Source organism: Pleurodeles waltl, chromosome 6, assembly GCF_031143425.1.
Source record: "Pleurodeles waltl isolate 20211129_DDA chromosome 6, aPleWal1.hap1.20221129, whole genome shotgun sequence".
NCBI classification, from domain to species: domain Eukaryota; kingdom Metazoa; phylum Chordata; class Amphibia; order Caudata; family Salamandridae; genus Pleurodeles; species Pleurodeles waltl.
In genome coordinates, this window is record NC_090445.1 from 1585799205 (window position 1) to 1585821889 (window position 22685).

At 43.7% G+C, this 22685-nt stretch overlaps 2 protein-coding genes across 6 annotated transcripts in view; one reads left to right on the forward strand and one right to left on the reverse strand.

Moving 5' to 3' along the window:
• Positions 1 to 344: 344 nt before the first annotated feature.
• On the reverse strand, positions 345 to 22497 carry MRPL41 (mitochondrial ribosomal protein L41). 5 transcript variants are annotated; one of them, XM_069241386.1, is made up of 3 exons: positions 22355 to 22490; positions 4005 to 4057; positions 345 to 908 (listed from the first exon to the last, which is right to left on the reverse strand). In XM_069241386.1, exon 3 carries the CDS (start codon positions 898 to 900, stop codon positions 493 to 495), a length of 408 nt encoding a protein of 135 aa, XP_069097487.1. In that variant the 5' UTR covers positions 901 to 908; positions 4005 to 4057; positions 22355 to 22490; the 3' UTR covers positions 345 to 492. The 5 variants fall into 5 exon arrangements, with proteins under 5 accessions (XP_069097487.1, XP_069097486.1, XP_069097483.1 ...); XM_069241385.1 differs by having other exon boundaries at positions 22315 to 22451; XM_069241382.1 differs by lacking the exon at positions 4005 to 4057 and having other exon boundaries at positions 22315 to 22497.
• PNPLA7 (patatin like phospholipase domain containing 7) overlaps positions 22459 to 22685 on the forward strand; it is a 1294112-nt gene continuing 1293885 nt past the window's right edge. The window contains exon 1 of the mRNA XM_069241381.1: positions 22459 to 22556. The gene's annotated coding sequence lies outside the window, so the exon portion shown is untranslated. The remainder of the gene's footprint in view (positions 22557 to 22685) is intronic.

A 22685-nucleotide genomic window follows, 5' to 3' on the forward strand; every position in this document is an offset into this window, starting at 1 on the left:
GGCAATCTAAAAAACAATTGTCTTTTTTTTCCCCCTGTCGTGTGGGTGGGGAAGGGTGAAAGGAATAAGTGCTCAGACTAGTTGGGAGTTAAGAGGGAGCAAATTCGGGGACCACTGGCAGCCAACACTTTGTCTACCGCTGCCCACACACCCTTTTCAAAGCCCTGATAGACCAACTAAAACTGCTACTACTGTTTATGTGCTATGAAGGGTCAATGTATTACTTAAAATAGAAGTCCTACAAATATTTTTGGGGTTCTAAAAGAACAGGAGTGGAAGGGACAGTGTTGGAATGTCACACTGGCAAGCTCATTATCTGAAATATTTAGTGTAAACAAACCACGACCAATGTATTTTTCCTTTATTAAAATAGCAACAAGAAACCAGGACGCACCATTCTAAACTCTCATTTGCGATCAATATCAATATTTTACTTTGTAAATTATTTTAAAGATATTTGCATATATAATAGATGAATGCTTGGGAATATCTTTACTGTGCATAATTCTTTGGATAAAGCTGAAAGAGTTTGCCTTCTTGGGTGGGTTCAAAGCCATACTTTTCTAGGTTTTTCATATCAAATGTTCCATCTTTTACATCCTTTTCGATCTGCGGAGCGACGGTCTCCATAAATAGTTTGTGGGCAGTGAGAGGTTCCTCTGTACCACTCGGAGCCTTGTATGAAACATATGGTTTCAGTTTGAATCCAGTGAGATCAGGAACCACAAGTTCTGGAACCATTTCCCTGATTTTCAAAAATTTCTTGCTGGAAGTGAAGACTCCTGTAGTCTTGGCTCCTCTCCCTTTGTTTAATGTTCTAGGGCCACGCTTACTCGTCATTTCCGACATCCTGTCTGCACCACGCACCAAACCTCGCACCAGATTAGTTAGCAACCCCATCACAACACCTGAAAGATGAAAGGACAACTGTAACATGGGACAACCAGCACCTTCAGTGAACTGAAAGCTACCTGAAGCAATATATTACTATTCTTGGCTACCAAGTGGTTCAACACAATATAAAACAAGAGACATTTTACTGAGTGCACGGCCACAAAAACAACACAGAATTAGAATACAAATAGCAAACTAGAAACAAAAAACACTGGTGCTAAAGTTAATTTGAACCAGCTATCACCTAGACTTCACAACATCCCACAACTGATGGCAACATATTGCAAACACGCAATATGCAAATAAAAATAGGCAAATCTGTAATAAAAGGAGTAGCCCAACAGCTCAGGAACGATAGCTTGGTCCGAAAATGCACTCCTTTCCAGCCGTAAAACAATGTAATTCACAAGAGAGCCAATGGATGAAATGGGTTGGCCCACTATCCCCATGATGCAGTGGGGGGAAGCAAAATGTGAATGATACTTGAACAGATCAATGAATGAAGAGGGTTGTCAGAAAGCCCAGCGTGTATTTAAAACTTTTTTTTTTTTTTTTAAAGAAGAGGCTGAAAAAGAAGCTAAAGAGATGCTAAATCAGTCTCAGGACCCGACTCAGTTAACGTACAACTGGTAGTACATTAGAGTATTAAATTAAAAGTAAAAAGGCTTCAATGGTTGACAAAGAGTTTACATTCAGACAAGTTTTGGAGTGTGTGTGTATATATATATATATATATACACACACACACACACATATATATATATATATATATATATATATATATATATATATATATATATATATATATATATATATATATATATATATATATATATATATATATCTATATCTATATCTATATCTATCTCTATATCACACATCGCCAAAGGTGCACAAACTGCTACACCTGCCCTGATAAATTCCAGCCAAGTATTTTGCTGGGTGCCAACCGTTAATATCTCTTGGGCAGAACGCAACACTATACTGGGCTACAATGTAAAGGATAGAAACACTTCGTAAATTAAATGTTACAGCAGGGTAATAGGTGTCCTTCAGAAAGAAAAGTAATCAACTTAATAAATGTAGTCAGGTGAATCATTAATTATTTTGTGTGTTAAGATTGCTGAGTTCATCACTAGCCTTATCAAAAAACTGAGGAAAGGAAAAAATATGCTCTCAATAACAATCTATTTTTCCCATTAGAAGACGCTTTGCACATGTACAACAGACCTAGGACAAAGACATTAGAGTTAAGGAAGGCCGCAGTTCACCCCAGTTACCGTGTTTCTACACAGCACTAGAATTACAAGGTGACTGCTACATTAATGAGTGCTGTTTTTTTTGTTTTTTTTATTGACGATATTACCTGGTTTCCTGCCACTTCTCCAAATAGGAATCCTTCCACTGTTTTGTATCTCTCTACAACGTATATGGGGCCTATAATTTTAAATTGTTTAATGCTACTCAAGCATTAACATAGTGAACTGTAATGTATGGTTATTTCATCTCGGTTGTGATATAATTTTAGTATTGCAGGATAGTTTGTTTTCATTTTTTATGGCCTAGTTGGGCCATAGCAATTCATCAGCTACACAGTTAAAAAATACTCCACCCACATTGACATTTTGTCGAAAGGCTGGCATCTCGGTCTTTCTGTACCACTGCCTCTCCTGTGACTTTCTCTTTCCTCCTATTCCCACTGCATGCCACTAATGTGGGCAACTCATCTCTTCCCCGGCAGAACTAGGCTGGTATGACTCCCATCTCCCTCTCATATCTAAAAATGTCCTATCTCACTAATTATCCATGACACCACCTTATGACCACAACTTTCCTCAAAATAGTTTTCTGGTTTCTGCTCATCAAGCGAGCTAATCAAATCCACCAACCCGTCAACTACTTCCTTTTCACCACCTGAATCCATTCCAAAATGGTTACTGAATGTTTACCACTCTTTTTTGATGCCCATCCCAAACAGAATGCAATGCGCTCCATGATAATAAACTAATGTCAAACAAATACACCCACAATCATCACACTTTAACTGAAGAACCTATCATTTTTGGCACTCCCTGGACTGCTACCTTTAAATAGTCCTTCTTCATCTCGAGAGTGAAAATAATACAAAATAAGGCAGCCATGAACTAATATTTCTAGAGGCATTTTTAAAAACAAAAGTACACAAAACAAGATGGCACCCAAATGAGCTGCCCTAAGGAGGTCTTGCCCTTTTATCACAGAAAGCTTAAATGCAGGGATGCTCATAAAATTCTGAAATATAAGAGTTGACAAACTGACCACCAACACTTTCTTTCAACCCATTTCCTGGATGAATAACTGGTGAAAAATGTTTTCAACTCTAGAAATTATCATTCCACGTTGCCGAATCGCATTGCCATCTGACTTTGAAATCTTAGGGGGTCATTACGACCGTACCGCCAACAGGCTGGCGGTACGGAGACCCGTATTTCGACCGCGGCGGTAGCCGGGGCCGGTGGTTTCCCGCCGTTTTAGCCCCGGCGGTGATAATCCGCCAGGCAGTGCTGCAAGCAGCGCTGCCCTGGGGATTATGACTTCCCTACCGCCAGCCTGTTTCTGGCGGTTTACACCGCCAGGAAGAGGCTGGCGGTAAGGGGAGTCCTGGGGCCCCTGCACTGCCCATGCCACTGGCATGGGCAGTGCAGGGGCCCCCTAACAAGGGCCCATGCAGCTTTTCACTGTCTGCATAGCAGACAGTGAAAAGCGCGCTGCATAGCAGACAGTGAAAAGCGCAACGGGTGCAACTACACCCGTCGCACGGCCGCAACACCGCCGGCTTCTATGTTGCGGCCGCATCCCTGCGGTGCCGGCGGGCGTAAACTAGGTTTGTGCCCGCCGGCCCAGCGGGGATGTTGTAATGGGCACCGCGGGAGTGCGGCCGCATTGGCGGCGGCTAATGTTGTAATGACCCCCCTAGACTCTACCACATTCCAAATAAAGAAGTATTTGCCAAAGGACAAAGTATGGTTTGCCAAAGAACAAATCCTTACTAACCAAGAAGACGACGCAAGGAGATAAGCTGACAACGGCTTGTCCCAGAATCTTTGATAGAAAGTCTATCTCCACCTTACCTGCAGACTCCGCATTTCATATAAAGATAGTTATGGCCCAGCAAATACAAAACCTAAAAAACAAACACATTCTCCAGTTATGGTATGCAATGCACATCATACGTTGCGTCTCCTATCATGCTCAGTACTAAAGCATGCGTACCTGTTACCAACATACCTACAGCAAAAACATCGTGGGAGCCTTGAGCTCTGGTGTGCACTGCAAATCATAACAGGTAAATTTGACAAAAACCGTGATTTTCATGGTGGTAGAATTCTTTTACCCGTTTGTCAGCCAATCGAGTAATAAAAAAAATGTAAATGTGACCGAAAATGTTCAATATACATACGCAAACGTGTTAAGCATTTGAAGCCTATCTGGTAACTTTTTGGAACACATTTCACAACTACTGGATGGAATTAAACTAAAGAAAGAAAAGCACGCTTGGAGTAGCTATCAATATTTATGCCAAGTTCAGGGTAATTAGATTGAGCGGTTATTACCGTACTGGTAGGCAACATTTCTATGGGAACTAAAATGGAAAACATTTTTTTTTGCTAAACCCTGTTAACTTTTCCCCCCTTCACAGAACTGCACAAAAATTAGCAAGCAGGACCTTAGCTGCATATGGTAAGGGAGTGCTCGATTTTGTGCAGACAAAGTTATAGGCAAATAACAGAGTGGATTGTCAGGACAAAAACTACACAGTGGCGACTGCCATTATGTAACATACATATGTAGCTATTGACTGCTGCCAACGACTACAAGGAACGGAGAATGACCACCACTACCTCAATCTACTTCTACAAATTCTGACTTTAATACTCATATTGATCTGTAATGTTGGAGGGAAGTACGTGAGACTTTAACGCTGCATCCGATTATGTGGAATGTAACTGAACCGTTTTTTAAAATTACGTCCTGTATTACAATATGTAATTTATTAAGGCTGCAGCCTTTGTATCTGTCCCATTGACTGAACGGCTATAGGGTGGCAAGTGTCACTCATACTGCCTATTTATATATTTTTAATAACTAAAGCCAGTATTAACTTAATTAGTCACTTTCTCCTCCTGGTCTAGTTTTAAAAATACCTTGAAAAGTCAGTGGGCATGGGCCTTCATGTAAACGAACCAGCTTGTTCTACGCTGTCCCGATAGTTTGGCCTGTCCTGGATGGTTGGACTCATTCTGCACCTTGGGACTGAGCTTTCTGAAAGAAAGACCGGTATCTGCAATTCTAAATTATCTTGTTTATTGGACAGCCTCCTTCATGGAGTGTATAGTTGGGACCACCTGGACATTTATTGGTTTGGTAGAAGTGAGTGATATTATTATTAATAATAATAACACAAATGCATCGTCACCCCCAGACTCAACCAGCGTGGCACGTCTCCAGCCATGCCAACACCCCGTGACTTGGCCCCACCACCAGTCCATCAAACACAGATCCTCTTTGGCAGCCTAGTAAATAGGTCAGGGGGCACCATACTGTGTACTAGTGTACACTCGCCCTTCAGCTAAATCCTGTCTGCAGTATGTTACGGTAGTATTCTGATTGGATTATTGTTTGTGGTAACAGAGAGGCTCGTCATGGTGGTCTGCAGTTCGGCCATGCCCCGACACATTCAGAAAAACACTGTTCATGGACCCTTTTGTTACTACCCAATTTCCAGATATGTTGGTAAGGGCGCATGCTCTTAGGTCCTGGGCACTGAGATCATCTTGTCGCCAGTTATCACCAGATTTCTACGTTGCACGGGCTGAGTCACAGGGTGTCTAAGACTGGCCAGAGAAAAGACAATGTGGAAAAAAAACAAGGCAATATCCTTGCTCTGTTTCTATATTTCATGACTGGAGTTGAAGATCCCGTCTTGCAGTTAAGATTATGTTATGTGTCATTTGGTTTAGATTGCACCATGTACTCTATATACTGTGAACAATATGATGTCACTAGTCTAAAGCAATATAAATGATGGGAAATGTAAGTTGCAGATTGTGGGTAGGAGCGTACGTGATACACACCCATTTATGTTTTATCACATGGAATTTTTGCTATATTGACTTTTCTTTTTAAACTTTTAGATTGGAATGCACAAGGGACAGTTGGAGAGTTAAGTGTGGTTGGGTAGGTTAACGCGGTATAATGGATTTGATGTTAAACTGTATAACGCAATGACATTTCTTACACTTGTGGTCAGTATACACCAGCCCAATGCAGTGTATCAATACTATCACATGTCTGGACATTATTTGAAACACTTCTCAAACTTCCATTGTGGAATGTCAGGAAATGAAAGTGACTCAAGGAACTCCCATCTGCATATGGCTTCCCTATAAAGGAGTGGGATGCAGATGGATTTCTAGCATTAGACATGACTTCAGTCATCCACCAACATACACCTCTAGATGGGGACAGTATAAATATTTTCTTCTCTTTTAGAACATACTTCAGAGAAGCAGCAGTATTGAAATGAAGACTGGTTGACCCAACAATGACTCAGCATTCTTTGATGGCATTATAACGCTATGTCGAAAAACTTAACACTTTGAATATAGTGTGTGGAAGAGACTAAAGGGAACACTTGCCCTTCCTGCTTTGCAAGCCTCAACAGCATAACGTAATATCATGGATATGCCCATATCTTGGACGCATGTAGAGTCCACAAAGTCAAAAAGGTTACTTAACCCTTTAATTCATTTGTGCAAAATTCATGCTCTTGTATTAATTATTGGTTTATGTTCAGAGATGATGTTACTCGGGCTTCCAATATATCATACATGCACAATATGACAATACTCTTTCTGAACGGCTAAGCTGCTGGCAATCATTCTGTAAACTGTATCCTCTTGGCACGTGAAGAACTAAGCGCAGCAAACTTCTCTACTACTAATATTGGTTCTATGTTTAATTTTTGGACAGTCCGGTAAACCTTTAAGTTTATAATTAAAAAGCACTGCAATATCAAATATTCAGTGTAATCGGATCAATCCAAGCACAGCTGTAAACATGTGCAGCAGGCACATGGGAAGGGGCGGAGAGAGACCCAGCAAAACACTTGGCCTGGCCTCAAAGACAGCCATCCATTGAGGAACTGTAGAAGGAACTGTAGCAGTGAGGATATCCTGCAGGGATTTGTCAATTTCTGCATTGATCTATATACACACATAGAATGCTATTGGGTCTTGTATGATCAAAAGAACATTTCAAATGAGTAGCTTGTGTCTGGCTGGGTGGATGAAGAAAACCAGGAGCCTGTACTGATTCGGATTAGCACTGTGGAGATTAGAACAGCCAGTCAGTTTGTGTTAAGCACAGCACTATCACCCCTAATGGGTATCTGGGCGCTGTGATGCAAGGTCTCTGTCAAAAAGCCATGTCTTGAGTTCCTTTCTGAAGGCCGCAAGGGAGTGCTGTTCAAAGGTGGAGGGGCAGATTGTTCCAGGTCTTGGCAGTGATGCAGGAGAAGGAACAGCCACTGCTGCAGCTGTGATGAATGTGGGGGTGCGCACGATGGCTCATGAGAAGGAGCAGAGGTGTCTGGTGGGTTGATGGAAGTTCAGTCAGTGGCTGGTGTAAGCTGGTCTTTGATTGTGCAGGGCTTTGCAGGCATGTGTGAGGATCTTAAACTGGCACCTCTTCTGGCTGGAAAGCCAGGGAGGTTTCTGGGGTGGGGGGTGATGTGGGTCCATTTGGGGAGGTCCGGAATGAGACTGGCTGCGGTGTTTTGTATCGTCTGGAGTCTTTTGAGGAGACTGTTGTATAGCTATTTTAGCCATATTTTAAGACATGTTATTTTAGTTAACTAGGCCTGCCGTGGTGCACTTTAACCCAGTTACGTTTTATTCAGCATCGCTTTATTTTTCTAGCAATAGCCACATTTGCAGTGCTGTTTTATTTTCTCTCTGTCATTGTCCTTTCGCCTAGGAAAGCATTACATTCTTAGTAGGACATTTATTTCACTCTGTGCTTTCTCCAAGGCTACATTCAGATAGGGTTGCCGACAAACGTGGTATGCTGTGTCTCCAACATTCGCAGAAAACACACACTCATACGTGGGGACAGTTTCTTAAAATGTAAACTGGTTTATTATGAAAACATCCCTTTGTCCCAAACACGTGAGAGGGAGATTCCAGTCAGATGACCACAACTGTGTGCTGATTGCTTTGCTACAGCTGGTTGCTTAGACGACCGAACCCCTGATCCATATGGGGACGGTGTCTCTATAGACTACAGGCTTCCTTGTTCAGGTATGAGGATGTTGTTTTCCCAGGGAGAAAACCTGAAGGACGGATTAGGCTTATTATGCTGTGCTCAAACATAGCTTAGGCAGGAGAACTATAGATCACTCCTAGTGACAGTATGGTAGGACTGTTTTTGTTTTTCACTCTTTTAGTCATCTGCTTGCTTTTATTGTGTTTTATCATCATAGTTATTGTAATACATGCTATTTTATCTAAGATGCAGTTATTTCAATAAATCCTTATTGAACTATATTTTGCCTCTGTTGTATTTGCCTATGTGAGACTTTGGTAACTGACAGAAAGGGATGCGATCTGACTGACCACGATTCCCCTGAGGAGTCTTGCGCCCAGTTGCCACAATCATCTCAGCCAGAGATGAGGCACTGCTAGTTAGCCGGAGAACCGGGATTAGGCCGACAGGAGTCATATGGTGTGAAATAAGATGGGTGGAGATGCTGCCATAGAGTACGCTTCCGTAGTCGAGGCATCTGGTGATGAGGGCCTGAGTGACTGTCTTTCTGGTGTTGACTGGGGTCCATCTGAAGATTCTGCAGAGCATGTGGAGGGTGTGGAAGCAGGAGGCGGCAACTGCGTTGATTTGTCGTTTCATGGTCAAGTCTCTGTCAAGGATGATGCCGAGGTTGCGTGCGTGGTCCTTTGGCGTGGGGATGGGTCAGAGTTTGGATGGCCCCTGGCTGTGGTCCCAAATGGATGCGTTTCTCCCACAGATCAGTACTTTTGTTTTATGAGTTTAGTTTGAGGCAGCTGACACTCAGAAATTGTGTTGCAAAAGTTTGTCCTGGTGGTGGTGGGTTCTTTGGTGAGAGACAGGACGAGAGAGAGGATGAGGTATGTATTGTCTACATAGGATATGATGGCGAGGGGGGTCATGTAGGTGTTGAACAGAGTGGGGCTGAGGGATGAACCCTGGGGTATGCCACATATGATGTTCTTGGGTTTGGAGGTAAAAAGAGGCAACCGGATGCTCTGAGTTCGTCTTGTGAGGAAGGAGGCAATCCATTTGCGGGTGTTCTATGGAACCGACGCTGTTGAGTCTGTTGATGAGGGTGTGGTGGTAGACAGTGTCAAATGCTGCAGAGGTCGAAGCGGATCAGAGCGGCAATTTCACCACGATCAAGGAGTGTTCTGACAGTCTGTGGCTGTGATCAGTGTGGTGTCTGTGCTGTGGCGGCTCAGAAACTTGATTGGGAGATATCGAGCAGGTTGTTATGTTCTAGGTAGTCGGTGAGCTGTTGGTTGATGACCTTCTCTAGTACTTTGGCCGAGTAAGGTAGCCGCGAAATCTGTCTGTAATTTTTTAGTTTGCTGGGGTCAGCTGAGAGGTTTTTTATTTTTTCCAAGAGGGGTCTGATCTCTGCGTGTTTCTATCTGTCTGGGAAGATGGCTGTGGTAATGGAGGTGCTGGGGATGCTGGTAAGTTCAGAGCTGATGTGACTGGATCCAAGGCTGAAAATGTGGATGGGGGCATGGGTCGGTGATTGATCCGGAGTAGATAGATGACTTGATGGCTGTGGTGAATTGTGTGGTAAGTGATGACTAAGCAGTGATCGTCTGGCTTGTGTGTGCAAATTGCTCGAGGTTGTTGAGGACTATGGATTGGGGTTTGAAATTGATGTAGATGGTTGCGATTTTGCTGTAGAAATAGTCCAAGAGGGTGTAGCAGAGTTCTTGCGAGGGATGGATGGTGTTCTCTGACTGCCGGGTTGGACAATTCCTTGACTATTCTTAATAGTTCTTTTGTGCGACTGACTGCTGTATCGATTTGGGCTGTGATGGCTGCATTCTTGGCCTCCTTAATTTGCCAGTGGTAGTTACTGTAGGCTGCTTTGTGAGTGGTTCTGTTAGAGGGGTTCCTGGTGCATTGCCATTGTTTCGAGTCGTTAGCAGCTGCATTTGGTGATTTTGAACTTTGGGTTATACCAGCTGGCTTTTCTTGAGAGTTTGTTGGTTCTTACTGCCTTTAAAGGGGTGACTCTGTCGGCACATTTGGTGATCCAGCTGGAGAAGTTTTGTACAGCTTGTTCTAAGCCTGATGAGTCTTCAGGGTGGGAGGCACCAAGGGCTTGGATCCACTGTGCTTCAGTTACCTTGCCCCTGGTGGTCCTGTGTTGGAGGTGAGCAGCAGTGATGGCATGTGAAGGGTCCTTTGGTTGCTCGGGGGAGCAGGTGCAGCATCCGTTATGCTGTCCGTGATCCAGGGCCAGGAGCTCCTCTGCTGTGTAGCGGAGGCTGGAAGGAGAACCAGGGTTCCTGGCACTGGGCATGGTCCAGGCATGGATGGGCGCAGATGGACTTGCCTTTGTTATACCTTTGGCACCGCGGCATCCATCAAGTAGGTCCTTGGGGAGGGGTGACAGGGGCGCTGGGAAACGGGAAATAGTGGGAGGCAAGCCAGCGTGAAGGAAGCAGCGAGGCGAAGTGGGTAGAAACTAAGCAGAAGTGGCAGAAGAGAGAAAAACTAAGCAGTGATGTCAGAGAAAGGCAAAGATAAGCAGAGGTGGCAGAGAAAAAACAAAGATAAGCAGAAGTAGCAGAAACAGAAAATCAAAAAATGAAGTAGGGGTGGCAAGAAAGGCAAATTAAGTAGAAGGGGCAGAAAAGAGAAAACTATGCAGGAGTGGCAGAAACAGCAGAATAAGACAAATTAAGCAGGGGTGGCAGAAAAGAGGGAAAGGCAAACTAAGTAGAAGTGGCAGAAAAAAGAAAAGAGATAAACTGTGCAGAAGTGGCAGAAACAGCAAAATAGGTCAAAAGTGGCAGAAAAGAGGAGAGAGGCAGAAATGAGCAGAGGTGGCAGAGAAGCAGGAAGCGAGCAGAACGGGGCAGTCGGCGTGAAGAGTTGGGGAACGAACTGCAGCACTGGTTGCGGGACCTGTCGCAGGAGAGCTGGTGCGGGAACCTGCTTAATGGGGTCGCCCTGTGGCCTCCATTAGGTAGGTCTGGGGGAGGGGTGCTCGGTGACAGGAAACAGCAGAGTGAAGTAGGTGGGAAGGGAGGAGTGAGGCAGAAACTAAGGAGAAGTGGCAGAAGTGAGGGAAAAGACAAAAACTAAGTAGAGGTATCAGAGAAAGGCAAAGATAAGCAGAAGTGGCTGAAAAGAGAGAAGACAAATAAGTAGAAGTGGCAGAAAAAGAGAAAATTAAGCAGATGTGGCAGGGAAGACAAATTACACAGAAATTGCAGAAAAGAGAAGGGAGACAAAACTGTGCACAAGGGGCATAAATAGGCATAAGTGGCAGAATAGAGAGGCAGCAACGAGCAGAGGTGACAGAGGCGGCAAAGCGAGCAGAACAGGGCAGCAGTGGGCAGTGAACGTGAAGAGCAGGTGAGCTAACTGTGGCACTGGTCGGGTATTCCTTTGTATATACATGTACAAAAACTATGTTTTTTAAGATATATAGATACTCTTTAGGTGTGCTTAACAAATGTATAAAACTATATAGGTCCCTGCATAGTTTTCATAGACGTTACTTGATGCTTACAAGTCTCTGTTTTATTTATCCTTCACAATATGTAAAGATTATCATAACTATTTTATCTACAAGGGCCTCACTACTGAAATACTGATAACATATCAAATCAAAATAACATTTTAAAAAAACATCATAAAAATACACAAACTAGCTTAAAGTACAGCAACACCTGAAAGTCTGAGTTTATACAATACAACTTTAAAGCCGTGCCCGGAACAGTAACATGTATTGAAGGGACAATTATCAGAGCTTCTGCTTAACCGTGTCAAAGAACCTGCAATGTTCCTGCGTGGTTTTGTATAGACTAGTAAAAACATCACACGCAGATAAAAAATGAAGCTTGCCTTTTATGTGCGCCTCTCTTAGGAGAGCATCCTAAACGCAGAAATTCAGAACCTTAGCAATGATTGGGCAATGTGGTGCTCTAGGAGGGGGTTTCTCTGTCAAGACCTGATGCACCCGTGCCACAACCAACCAAGGAGACAAAGTCCCCTCAGGTATCTAGGATTTGATTCAATTTTCAAATGAACGTTCAGGGTGAGGGTTCTCGACCCCCTCTGGGAAGCCCATGAAGTGCAGGTTGGTCCATTAAAAGCGATTTTTGGCATCCTCTTCCCTGGATTCAAGGGACCAGACAGTGTAGATGAAGGAGTTGACTTTGGTCTTAAGGTCTGATGAGTCGTCTGCTAGTGTGGATACTCGTCTCTCAACCTCCCAGACACATTCTGGAGGTCTTGATGTAAGAGTACATCATCTGATCCCACCTCAAAAATCCTAGATTCGAGGGCCTCCCGAGGGGTCTGAATAGCTGGTAGGATCTGTGCACCAACTGTAGTTGGTGGGGTTCCATGGCTCTGAGAATCAGGTACCTGGTGTTTAGTAGAGTCGCTATGGCAGGTAGAGTATTTGTCAATCTTAGACTGGGCCCCTGCACCACGGATTTTTTTCTTTCCTCATGAAGCACAGGTAGCACAGTACCAGAGCAGGCAGAGTTCAAGCAGGCCGCAAGCATCCAGACACAGCAAGGGAAATTCACAGTGCTGAACTCCCGGCCTGCTTACCCAGCGACTACGATCTGGGCATCACAAGCAGCCTAGGCATACAGGGAGGCTCGCTGGGACAAGTCCACCTGGGGCTGGTCGCTCCATCATCACCCCAAGAAATGGCTTGTTGTGACCTCCAGGCCTCGCTGGGACACCACCAAAGTCTCAGGCAGGTACAAAAGAGTGGGAGGGGGACTTTCACTAAGACCAAACACTGGCCCGCTTGACTCCCCAAGTCGAGAGAACTCCCAAAAAGACATCCAAACACCAGCAAATTAGAGTAACACAATAGTCAGGGCCTTCTTCAGCTGCCTGGCAGAGCTACCGTGGTCAGCACCAGCAGAGCTGCAAGACCCCACCCCTTCGGCTGCTCATGGTGTCCTCGGGCCGTATACTTGAGGGGCCACTGCCTCCGGAGGGGTCTCTATGGGTCTAGGATAAAGCCCCCACTGTCAGTCAGGAGGCTAAACGGCAATGCAGCTGGATGGAGGAGGAGGTCCATGGTGAGTCTTCAAGACAAGCCCGCTATCTTTGCTGCTTCGGCCACGCCCCCCAGGCTTCAAATAGAAGGTTACAGATGTAATGTTAAAAATCAATCACATGGTTCTGGAGCTATCACATTAATAATTTGTCTGGGCTATGTGACTGATATCCCTAGCTCAAGCAGCAGACTTACCACTTTACTATTTTGTTGGCAACAGAAACAGCACAGATTACAATGTTTTGTGGACAGCCACACAAACAACAGGGTTGCCCGAGAGATACTATCTTCTGTGGCAACAAAACCAGTTCACATTACAACTGGCTTTGGAGACGTTACTAGATGTATAGAGCCCCCAAAGGGCATACTAAGAAGGTTTAATGGATGACCCCCAGTATTGGAACTTAAGCGGGCGATAGTGATAAGTAATCCTAGTATTAGTTAACAACAATCCATACAGACGGATCTTTGACTTGAAAATGAAGGTGCACGGTTTCATTCAGGTTTAGACTTAAGGTATTCTACATATTATAATTGGTTAAGATACAATGTAGTTATTTTTTGCCCCAGATCTCCAATATGTACTAATAGGAAGCGCAATGGAGCATTTAATATCGACTTTGTTGAACTGATCTAACACTGATGAATGCTATTTGTTGAACAGAAAAATATTTTTAAAAGCTCTAAAAAGCAGAGTCTTAATTAGTGGGAAGAACACACCAAACACTGATATCACAAACCAAAGTGGACAACGTGTAGAAGCAAAGCAGATATCGAACCGGAAAGCTGGTCCATAAATAAGTTACTGGCCCGGGGTGAAGACAGCAGTCCAGAGTTATAATAACTCTGCATTAAAGCCTACAATCAGTGTAAGGAATAAGCCAAGTTTAAAGTAAATGAAGCTAGTGTAAGCTGACCTATAAAAATCTTGACGTAGACCCGCACTTTACAGCTAAACCCCCACCTCTCAGAGTTTGATTGTATAATCTTGAGGGGACATAGTAAACTATTGGTGTGCAGTCATCAGTCCACCAAGTTTCAGTAATAACAAGGCAGTTAAGTTATAATATTGAAATTAGTTTTGAGATGTAACACCACACAAGGATAAATAGCACAATATAAATGTAATGTTTAACAAAGAGCCGCCGTAATTAAAAGGAGCCAATTCCTTCAGTGGTAATATATTGGATGCTAGAATAATTAAGAGTGCTAGCTAACAAGGCCAGACTGCTGGAAATGCTTTTTGTCCAACATGGTCTCTGTGGTAATGTAGCGGGTTGAGTGGTGGAATGTGGAACTTTGTTCTGGTTCCACTGTTGCTTAGAGAGTGAGGGTTCTACTTCAGGAAGTTACTCAGTGGCTGACTTTGAAACTGCCCAGGAGGCACGCAATACCTTGTGTGAGAAAAGCTTGTGTACGCACACCTCGACCCAGCACCAGCAAACCATTAATGAAGGCGCCTTGACAGCTTGAGTACAGAATGTGTTCTTCCTGTGTACGCTGCCTAAAGCACATTACAAGTCAGCACCCATAAGCACTGCAAAACAGTATGGATGGGAAACGCCTACCCGATTAAGAATCTTTGCCTCAACGTTGTGGGGTTTTGCTTCATACTTCTGTTATCCTGGCTGCTGCATCATTGAGAGCGCATCGTTTACTGCCTCCTAACTGTTCGTGCTGATCAGAGGAAAGGCACTGAAGGCCAGTGTTCTATTCGGATTGGTGGCGTTGCTCAATAGTTTAACACTCTCCTTCCAGGCTATTGTTTTATTTGGCTAATTTGAGACTAATGGCCTGATTTAGATACTAGCGGAAAAGTTAGTCCGTCACAACTGTAATGTATATCCCATCCGACAATATCTTAATCCCATGGGATATAATGGGATTTCCATATTGGTGGACCGGGTATCTATCACCACTGTGACAGAGTAACTTGTCCGGCAAAGTCTAAATCAGGCCCCAAATATTTTTTGAACAAGTTATGTCTGCAGTTTCTGCAATTGTGATTCCCCCTGCATTTTTACCAGACAATGGTACCCTATCAATCTAATGGGAAAACTGGATTCACTTATGTGAGAATTACTTGATTGTCCTAGATGGTCAAGGGTTCAAGTTAGAAATGAAAAAAATCCTTATTATTAAGTACTTTGGGGGAAAGAGGGACATCATATCTTTACATTTCTTCCACCTGCTCTGGATGATCGAGGTCAACTTGGGGAATATGTGATAAAGAAGCGAAGTTATGTCTCGAACACAGATTTGCAAAGGAGGAGAACATTCTGATGCCCAAATATACATTTTACACAAGGCCGCAAAAACTGGGAGAGTCTATAGATGAATTTGTTTCTGGTCTTCGAGAATTCACAGTCAAATGTTGGTTTGGACAGATGACTGATGAACTTATTAGGGATCAACTGATTGTCCAGCACAGGAGCAAAAAAACAAAAACAAAAAAACAACGCAGGAATGTTTAATGGGCTGCGAAGAACCCTTCATTAAAAGATGCTCTGGAGACAGAAAACTCTGTGGCAGAGTCAGAATTTGTATGAGCGAGATTGGGGAAAAAAAAAAAAAGGACTTGGCGAATACTGGAGAGGAGGTTGCTATGATAAACAGGAAACAGGACTATCAGAAGAGCATGGAGGTTGTTAGTCGTGGAAGTAAAGGTATTAGTAAAGCACAGAAAGAGTCTAACAATGTTTTCAAAAGTGGAAATCCTTGCAACAGATGTGGAAGTATGTTTCATACAAGAGATTCTTCCTGTGTTTGTAAGGAAGCTAGCAAGTCAAGGGTGGCAGTCACTGATGAAGCTTGGGAGGAAAGGCAGAAAGATCTGGTTCTAGTGGTGGATCAAGAATCAGGAAGAGGCAGGGCTGTCATACCGAAAGCTATGTTTGAAATTGTTAACCTCAAGGTTGATCTGATGGTTGAATCATGATCTAATTTCACCAATATTTTGAAGAGTATATTTGAGAGAATGGCCTGCTTTATCTCTTTTACCCAAAGATATCAAACCCAGAGCATACCAAGGGGAAAGGATTGACGTGTTGGGGTGATTTCAGACGGTGATCCAATTTAGGGCCAGACACACTGAAGGGAAGGTGTATATAGCGGAAGATGGCCCACCGATTTTAGGTTGGTTACATCAGTATTATTTGCACATAAGGCTTGACCCACATGCACGTGGTCAGGTCATGATTGTAGAGGATGTCGGATTTGACCATGTATTAAGTAAGACGGCAGACGTTTTCAAAAATAGTTTGGGAAAATTGCATAGATATGTTCATAAGATTGTTTTAAAGGTGGGGACTGTCCCTGCGGAGCACAAGCTGAGGGGAGTACATGAAGTGGTATGGGAGGGAGTGAAAAGTATGACTGAAGAGATGATTAAAGAAGGCATTACTGAGCCTGTGGAAGCCACCAGATGATTTTACCAATTGTCATCACTAAAAAGAACGATAGCAAACTGAGGTTTGTGTAGACCTTAGAAGTCTCAACCAGAGCATTGTGACACATAGGTTCCCCATGCCAAATATCAATGAGCTTCTCATGCTGCTCAATGGTGGAGAGTTATTTTCCAAATTCAGCATTAAGGGTGCTTATCACCAGATTTGCTTGCATGAGGACCTAAGGATTTGATTGCATTCATTACTATGGAAGGCACCTTTAGGTTCACGAGGATCCCTTTTGGGTTGTCCTCGGCTGCAAGTGTCTTACAATGCATGATGTCAGACATTTTCAAGGGCATGAAGAACGTCATTTATTTCCAAGATGACACCTTCGTGACAGGAAAGAATGTGAAAGAACACAACAACATATTAAGGCTGGCGTATGGCAGGTTGAGGGGGCAGGATTGACCCTGAGGAGGGAGATGTACCAGTTGTTGATGGAGACATAATGCTCACGCCGACTGTCTGTCACAAATATCCCTGGAGTGGTCAGAGATTGACAAAGAAACTGTGTTGGATAAGGAAGGGTGGGGCAGCTTAGTTAATTGATGTAGAAGAACTTGCAGCTGGAGCGTTCACAGCTAAAAAGTGGGGTGACTGCATTGAGTAAGATTGGGTCTTAAAAGTTGCCAAACAGACAGTGATGGAAGGAAGGTGTAGAGAAAATACAGTTTCACCTTTCAAAAGACTGTTTGTGAAAATGTTGGGATGAACTGACCTTGAGTGCTGGTGGGGTGCTTATGAGGAATGACAAATTTGTGCCGCTTGAGAGTTTGAGGAGAAGGCTTTTTGACCTGGCCCATGAGGGGCATCTTGGCCAGACTATGACAAAGAAAAGAACCAGAGAGAACATTTGGGAGGCCAGGGATGGATGATATGATCACTCAGTGTGTTGAGTATGTTATGTGCAGAGAAAGTTAAAAAAAGACTTAGAACAGGTGTACAAGCTGGGTCGGGCATACTGTCGATCCAGGTAAGCAATGAAGCACAGTGTGCATGGTCTTAATTGGACCTATCCACGGTGTACGCAGTGATATCAGGAATGGGTCGGTTATAGTGGATCTCAATAAATTGTATTCTTTGGAAGGACTTTTTTTTAATCCTAAACTTTTTTGCAACAGCCTATCTTAAACTGTGGATGATAAACGTTTAAATAATGGCTTACATATCCGCGGTGCTATCTGTCACAGACAGGTACCTTGTAGCAGTAAACATGCTCAAGTAACTATTCTCCACTGCACCACCCGGATTCAATTCTGTGGTTCTCTGGTTACACAGACTGACATTTGAACTGCATTAACAGATTTTTTGTAATGTACCCAAGTGCATTTCCTACTGATTAACTTAACTTGCGTTTATTTTTTGGTTTTGCCTGCACAGCGCTTTTGCTGTGCTTCAGAAGTCTCTTCTATAAAAAAAGAATTAAAAAAATGTTAAAAGGGGCTTAGAACCCACTCGTTACTTACCTGAACTTACCATTGATTGATTCCAACATCATTCTAATTTACGTGCTTCTGATTGGCCTGCACGTGTCTGCTTTCACTTCCTGCTCTATTTAGCTGTGTGTCCATGCTGTGATGTGGAGCGTGGACGAATTACAGCATCCAGTCAGCTGCCATTGGTTGCCTGTTAGTGTCCTTCCTCTGGCTACTACTCTGAAGGCACTTTCTTTTTTGCATTTTCCATCAAGCACTGCAAAAGAGTGCATCTGTATGAAGTTTTCTCTTGGTGCTGCAGGCCGCTCCTGGTTTCATTCTAGTGCCTGCACGGTACACCCTCCATATTGAACTGGGATACGCCTTGGTACATATCTAAATGAAATAAACAGTTTCCCTATCTCTAAATGAAATAAACAAAATCGGACCCTGCAAGGCAGTGGGGGTAGGGGGAGCTCTTACCCCAAGCTAGGTCCATACGGGACATCTGTGACCTGAACCATAGCCAAATTTAACTTGCTTACCATGCACGCTCCTGAATTGAAATTTTTGTCACGGCTTATTACTGCAAGCAGGCATGCACAGAGATAGCTTTAGGTGCAAATCAACATTTCTTTTTATGTTTTTTAGTTTTGTTTTTAGCTCTTCTGTGCGGCGCCTGCAGTTAAACATTGACTGGCACTGCCCTTCATGAGGTGAATTGTATTGCTTTGCGGGGAGAGGCAAGGCTTATCTGGGACATGGATGAGATACGGCTGCACTTTAACACGAATAGCCAGGTGGCTGTTTTTGTTATAGAAATGTTAAAGTGAAATGCAAGTGCCTTCACTATAGTCCATGTTGCTCCATGTCCGCATTCAGCAGCTTTACCTATTTTTTTTTTAATTACTTTTTTCATGCACTCACTATCTGCAACCATCTCCTAAACCCCACGCCCACTGTTCCTGTGCAGTCCTTGCTTTCTCCACTGCTGTTTGGGCGAGATATGTTACTACTAAAAAGGCAGTCACAAGTGAAGTTAACTAGCAGCCACTATGGATACAATACCAATGGTGCAGCAAGTGCAGTGACACCGTGCCCAAAAGCCATAGGAACCCCTCTAAGCACCAAATTTTGCTATATTTTACTACTAAACAGGCAATCAGAATTGCAGTTATTTTTCAGGCACAAGGGTCATGATTTGAATGGTGCAGCAAGTGCGGTGGCATCGGGCCAAAAGTTGTCACAACTCCTCTAAACACCAAATATTGCTATATTTTACTACTAAACAGGCAGTCACAAGTGCAGTTACCATGCATGCATTAGGGTCATGATTTGAACGGTGTAGCAGGTGCAGTGGCACTGTGCCCAAAAGCATTAGGAACCCACTAAACACAAATAATGACTCAATTTCACTGCTAAACAGGAAGTCACAAGTGCAGTAATTTTGCCTGCACTAAAGTCATGATTTAAAAGGTGCAGCAGGTGCAGTGCATGTGGCCAAAAGTTGTCATAACTCCTCTAAACACCAAATATCGCTATATTTTACAACTAAACAGGCAGTCACAATTAATTTGGTCTTGCAGGCACTACGGTCATGATTTGAATGGTGCAGCAGGTGCAGTGGCACTGTACTAACTATACATTATACTCCAATACAATGCCATATTATATAAGGTACAAATTACTGGCTAGGAACCCTGGGATATTAATTCAACAAACATAAACAACTTAACGGTTTATCAAATTTGAAACAAACATTAGTATAACCTTTTCTAATATTTATAATCCAGTTAGTAACACAGAATGCAAGAGAAAAAACAAAGGTGAAACGTATTGGCTTTGTCAATGCTTGTTCTTTTAAGTTGTGTGTTGCTTTTGTAGTTACATGAAGGTGAAAGACTTACAAAAAAGTACAGAATGTTAAATTTTTTTGCCTCGCATTTGACCAAGTACCCATTGCGCCCAGCACCACAGTTATCATACTTTTTTAGGGCCGTGTCAGCGATAGCATGAGCTAGAGCATGTGTATCACTTGCGAGATGCAAAGGGCTTGGTACCCACTTGTTGCTTATCATTTGTTGGATTGCATGGCACTCTTCTTTGCAGCCCCGCAGTTGGTCACGGCTGGTATACCATCATTTCCGTTCCTGTTTGTGGAGCAGGGACCAAGCACTGATTGATTCCACTTAAATCAGTGCCGGCCACTACTCCAGACTTGAATGGTGGTACTATTTTGTTCTTAACTTCTAGTGCCCAGCAAATAGGCGTATGGCTGGCATAAACATGCTCAGCAAGCCAAACAAAATTGCAAAGTTGTATTTTCTATAGTTAACTTTTTGGTTTACTTTGCCAAGTCTACTTTTCTCAATTTGCTGATGTTCTGTTTTGTTTTTAGTTACTGTTCTCAAAAGCTTACTATTATCTTGTTTTAAATATTGCAAAGGAACATTGTTTCTTTCTTCTTATGTGTAAATTTCAAAATCCACCCCACTCCAATCCAAAACACTCACCCAAATCCAAACCAATTCACCAAACTTCAATCCTCCAAACCCACCCCACTCTAACCTGCCCCACTCCAATAAAAAAAAAAACTGCTCCACTCCAGCCATACAAAACAATTTGCCCCACTCTAATCCAAAACAATCTGCCTCACTCCAATTGACCCCACTCCAATCTACCTCACCCTGAACCACCCGACTCCAATCTGCCCCAGAGCGAAACAATCCGCCCCACTCCTAGCCCCAAACAATCCAATCTGCCCCACTCCTAGCCCCAAACAATCCGCCCCACTCCTAGCCCCAAACAATCCGCCCCACTCAAGTCTGCCTCACTCCAATGCCAAACAATCTGCCGACTCCAATCCATAATAATTACCACCCTCCAGTCTGCCCCACTAATCCAAACCAATCTGTTCCGCTCCAGTCCAAAACAAAACCTGCGCCGCTCCAGTCCATCCAAATTCACACCACTCAATCCAACTCACCCCACTCCAACACACTCCAGACCACCCCACTCTAATTAAATTCTACCCAATCTTCTTCAATTCACTCCACTCTAATCCACCCGATGTACCCTAATCCACTACAGTTCAGTCCGCCATATGCCAATCAAATCCACTCCCTCCCACTTCAATTTAATCTATCCCACTCAAATGGAGTCCCCTTAATCCACCCCACTCCTGTCCAATTCACCCCACTTTAAACCACCATAAACCAACCAACCCCAACCCATACTAATAGAATCCACTCCAACCCAGTTCAGTCCACCCACTCCAATCCAATCCGCCCCACCTCAGTGCACCCCCCAAAACGCACACCAACTCAATCTGCCCCACTCCAATCCACCCCAATTCAATCAAGTCAACCCCACTCCAATCCACTCTGATCCAATCCACTCCAGTCTAATCCACCCCAATCAAAATCACACCAAATCCACCCCCTAGCACTATCACTTCAGTCCAATCCACCCACACCAATCCAATTTAATTACCCCACTCCAATCCACCTCAACCTATTTCAAACCACCTCGTACCTTAATCCGCCCCAACTCACTCCACCTATTCTACCACCACACAATTTCTTGCCACAACACTCTCTGGCACTCAACTATTGACCTCTACTCTTCTCCACTCAACAACACTCTACTCTCAGGGGCGGCTCCTCAATATGGGCGGAGGAGCATGTCCCTCTCCTCCACCCCCACCCCCACACCAGCAGCAAAAGCTGCAAACCTTTGTAAATGAAAGGATAATGAACTATGGTTATTATCCTTTTGTACTCCGACTTCTAGTCAGGATACACAATATGTAAACATAAACCATGCATGCGGGTTTACACTGTTTTAAATTGGGATCTGTTCCGAGCCCTTGTGTGGGATTACATCACGAGAGGGAGTGAAGGACATATCCCTATATACAGTCCCCAAGGGTACCTCTGTCGTGGATTCACCTACTTGCCCTCCAATCTCCTCTCGTTTACTTGTAAGGAGCCAGTTCACCGTGAACCGGCTAAAAAATGTCCGTTAGTCCCCACGTGGCCAGGCGGTGAGCATAGGACCACTTGAGTACACTTTCCTGGGGCAGGGCTCATATCATTATGCAGGTGAGTCAATACGTCAAATTATCACCGACGCGGTGCAGCGTCGTACGAACGCATCCTAAAACTGCCGAATACGACGGGATGTCCCCTCCCACACAACTTACCTCCCCGCTCTCGGTAAGAGGGTTTTGAAATTTTGCGCACCTCAGCCTTTCTTTGGACTTTAAAGTACTGCAAAAACTGACGGCTAGTCTCTAGCGCGAGCACGAAAGGTCAGCCAGCAGTACCAAAGACGGGGCAACCACCGCTTGTCCACTACTTTCTAGAAAAGATGTCCTGTTCTTCCCGGAAGTAATCACCGTGCGACCCGGAAAAAGTGGGACTTTGAAGGGCGACGAGAGAACCGGTAAACCTAAGGCCCTTGGATATATTTTCACCTGAATGTAAAACGGTTAATTAGCGTGCGGTCCTCAAAAGCACACGCAGAATGATTTTTATACGTTTTTGTGCATTTTTGTAACCCGTGTACTACTTT

What these genes read in the sequence shown, in the direction of transcription:
- MRPL41 (XM_069241382.1), bottom strand. Translation starts at nt 900, where the DNA reads ATGGGGTTGCTAACTAATCTGGTGCGAGGTTTGGTGCGTGGTGCAGAC.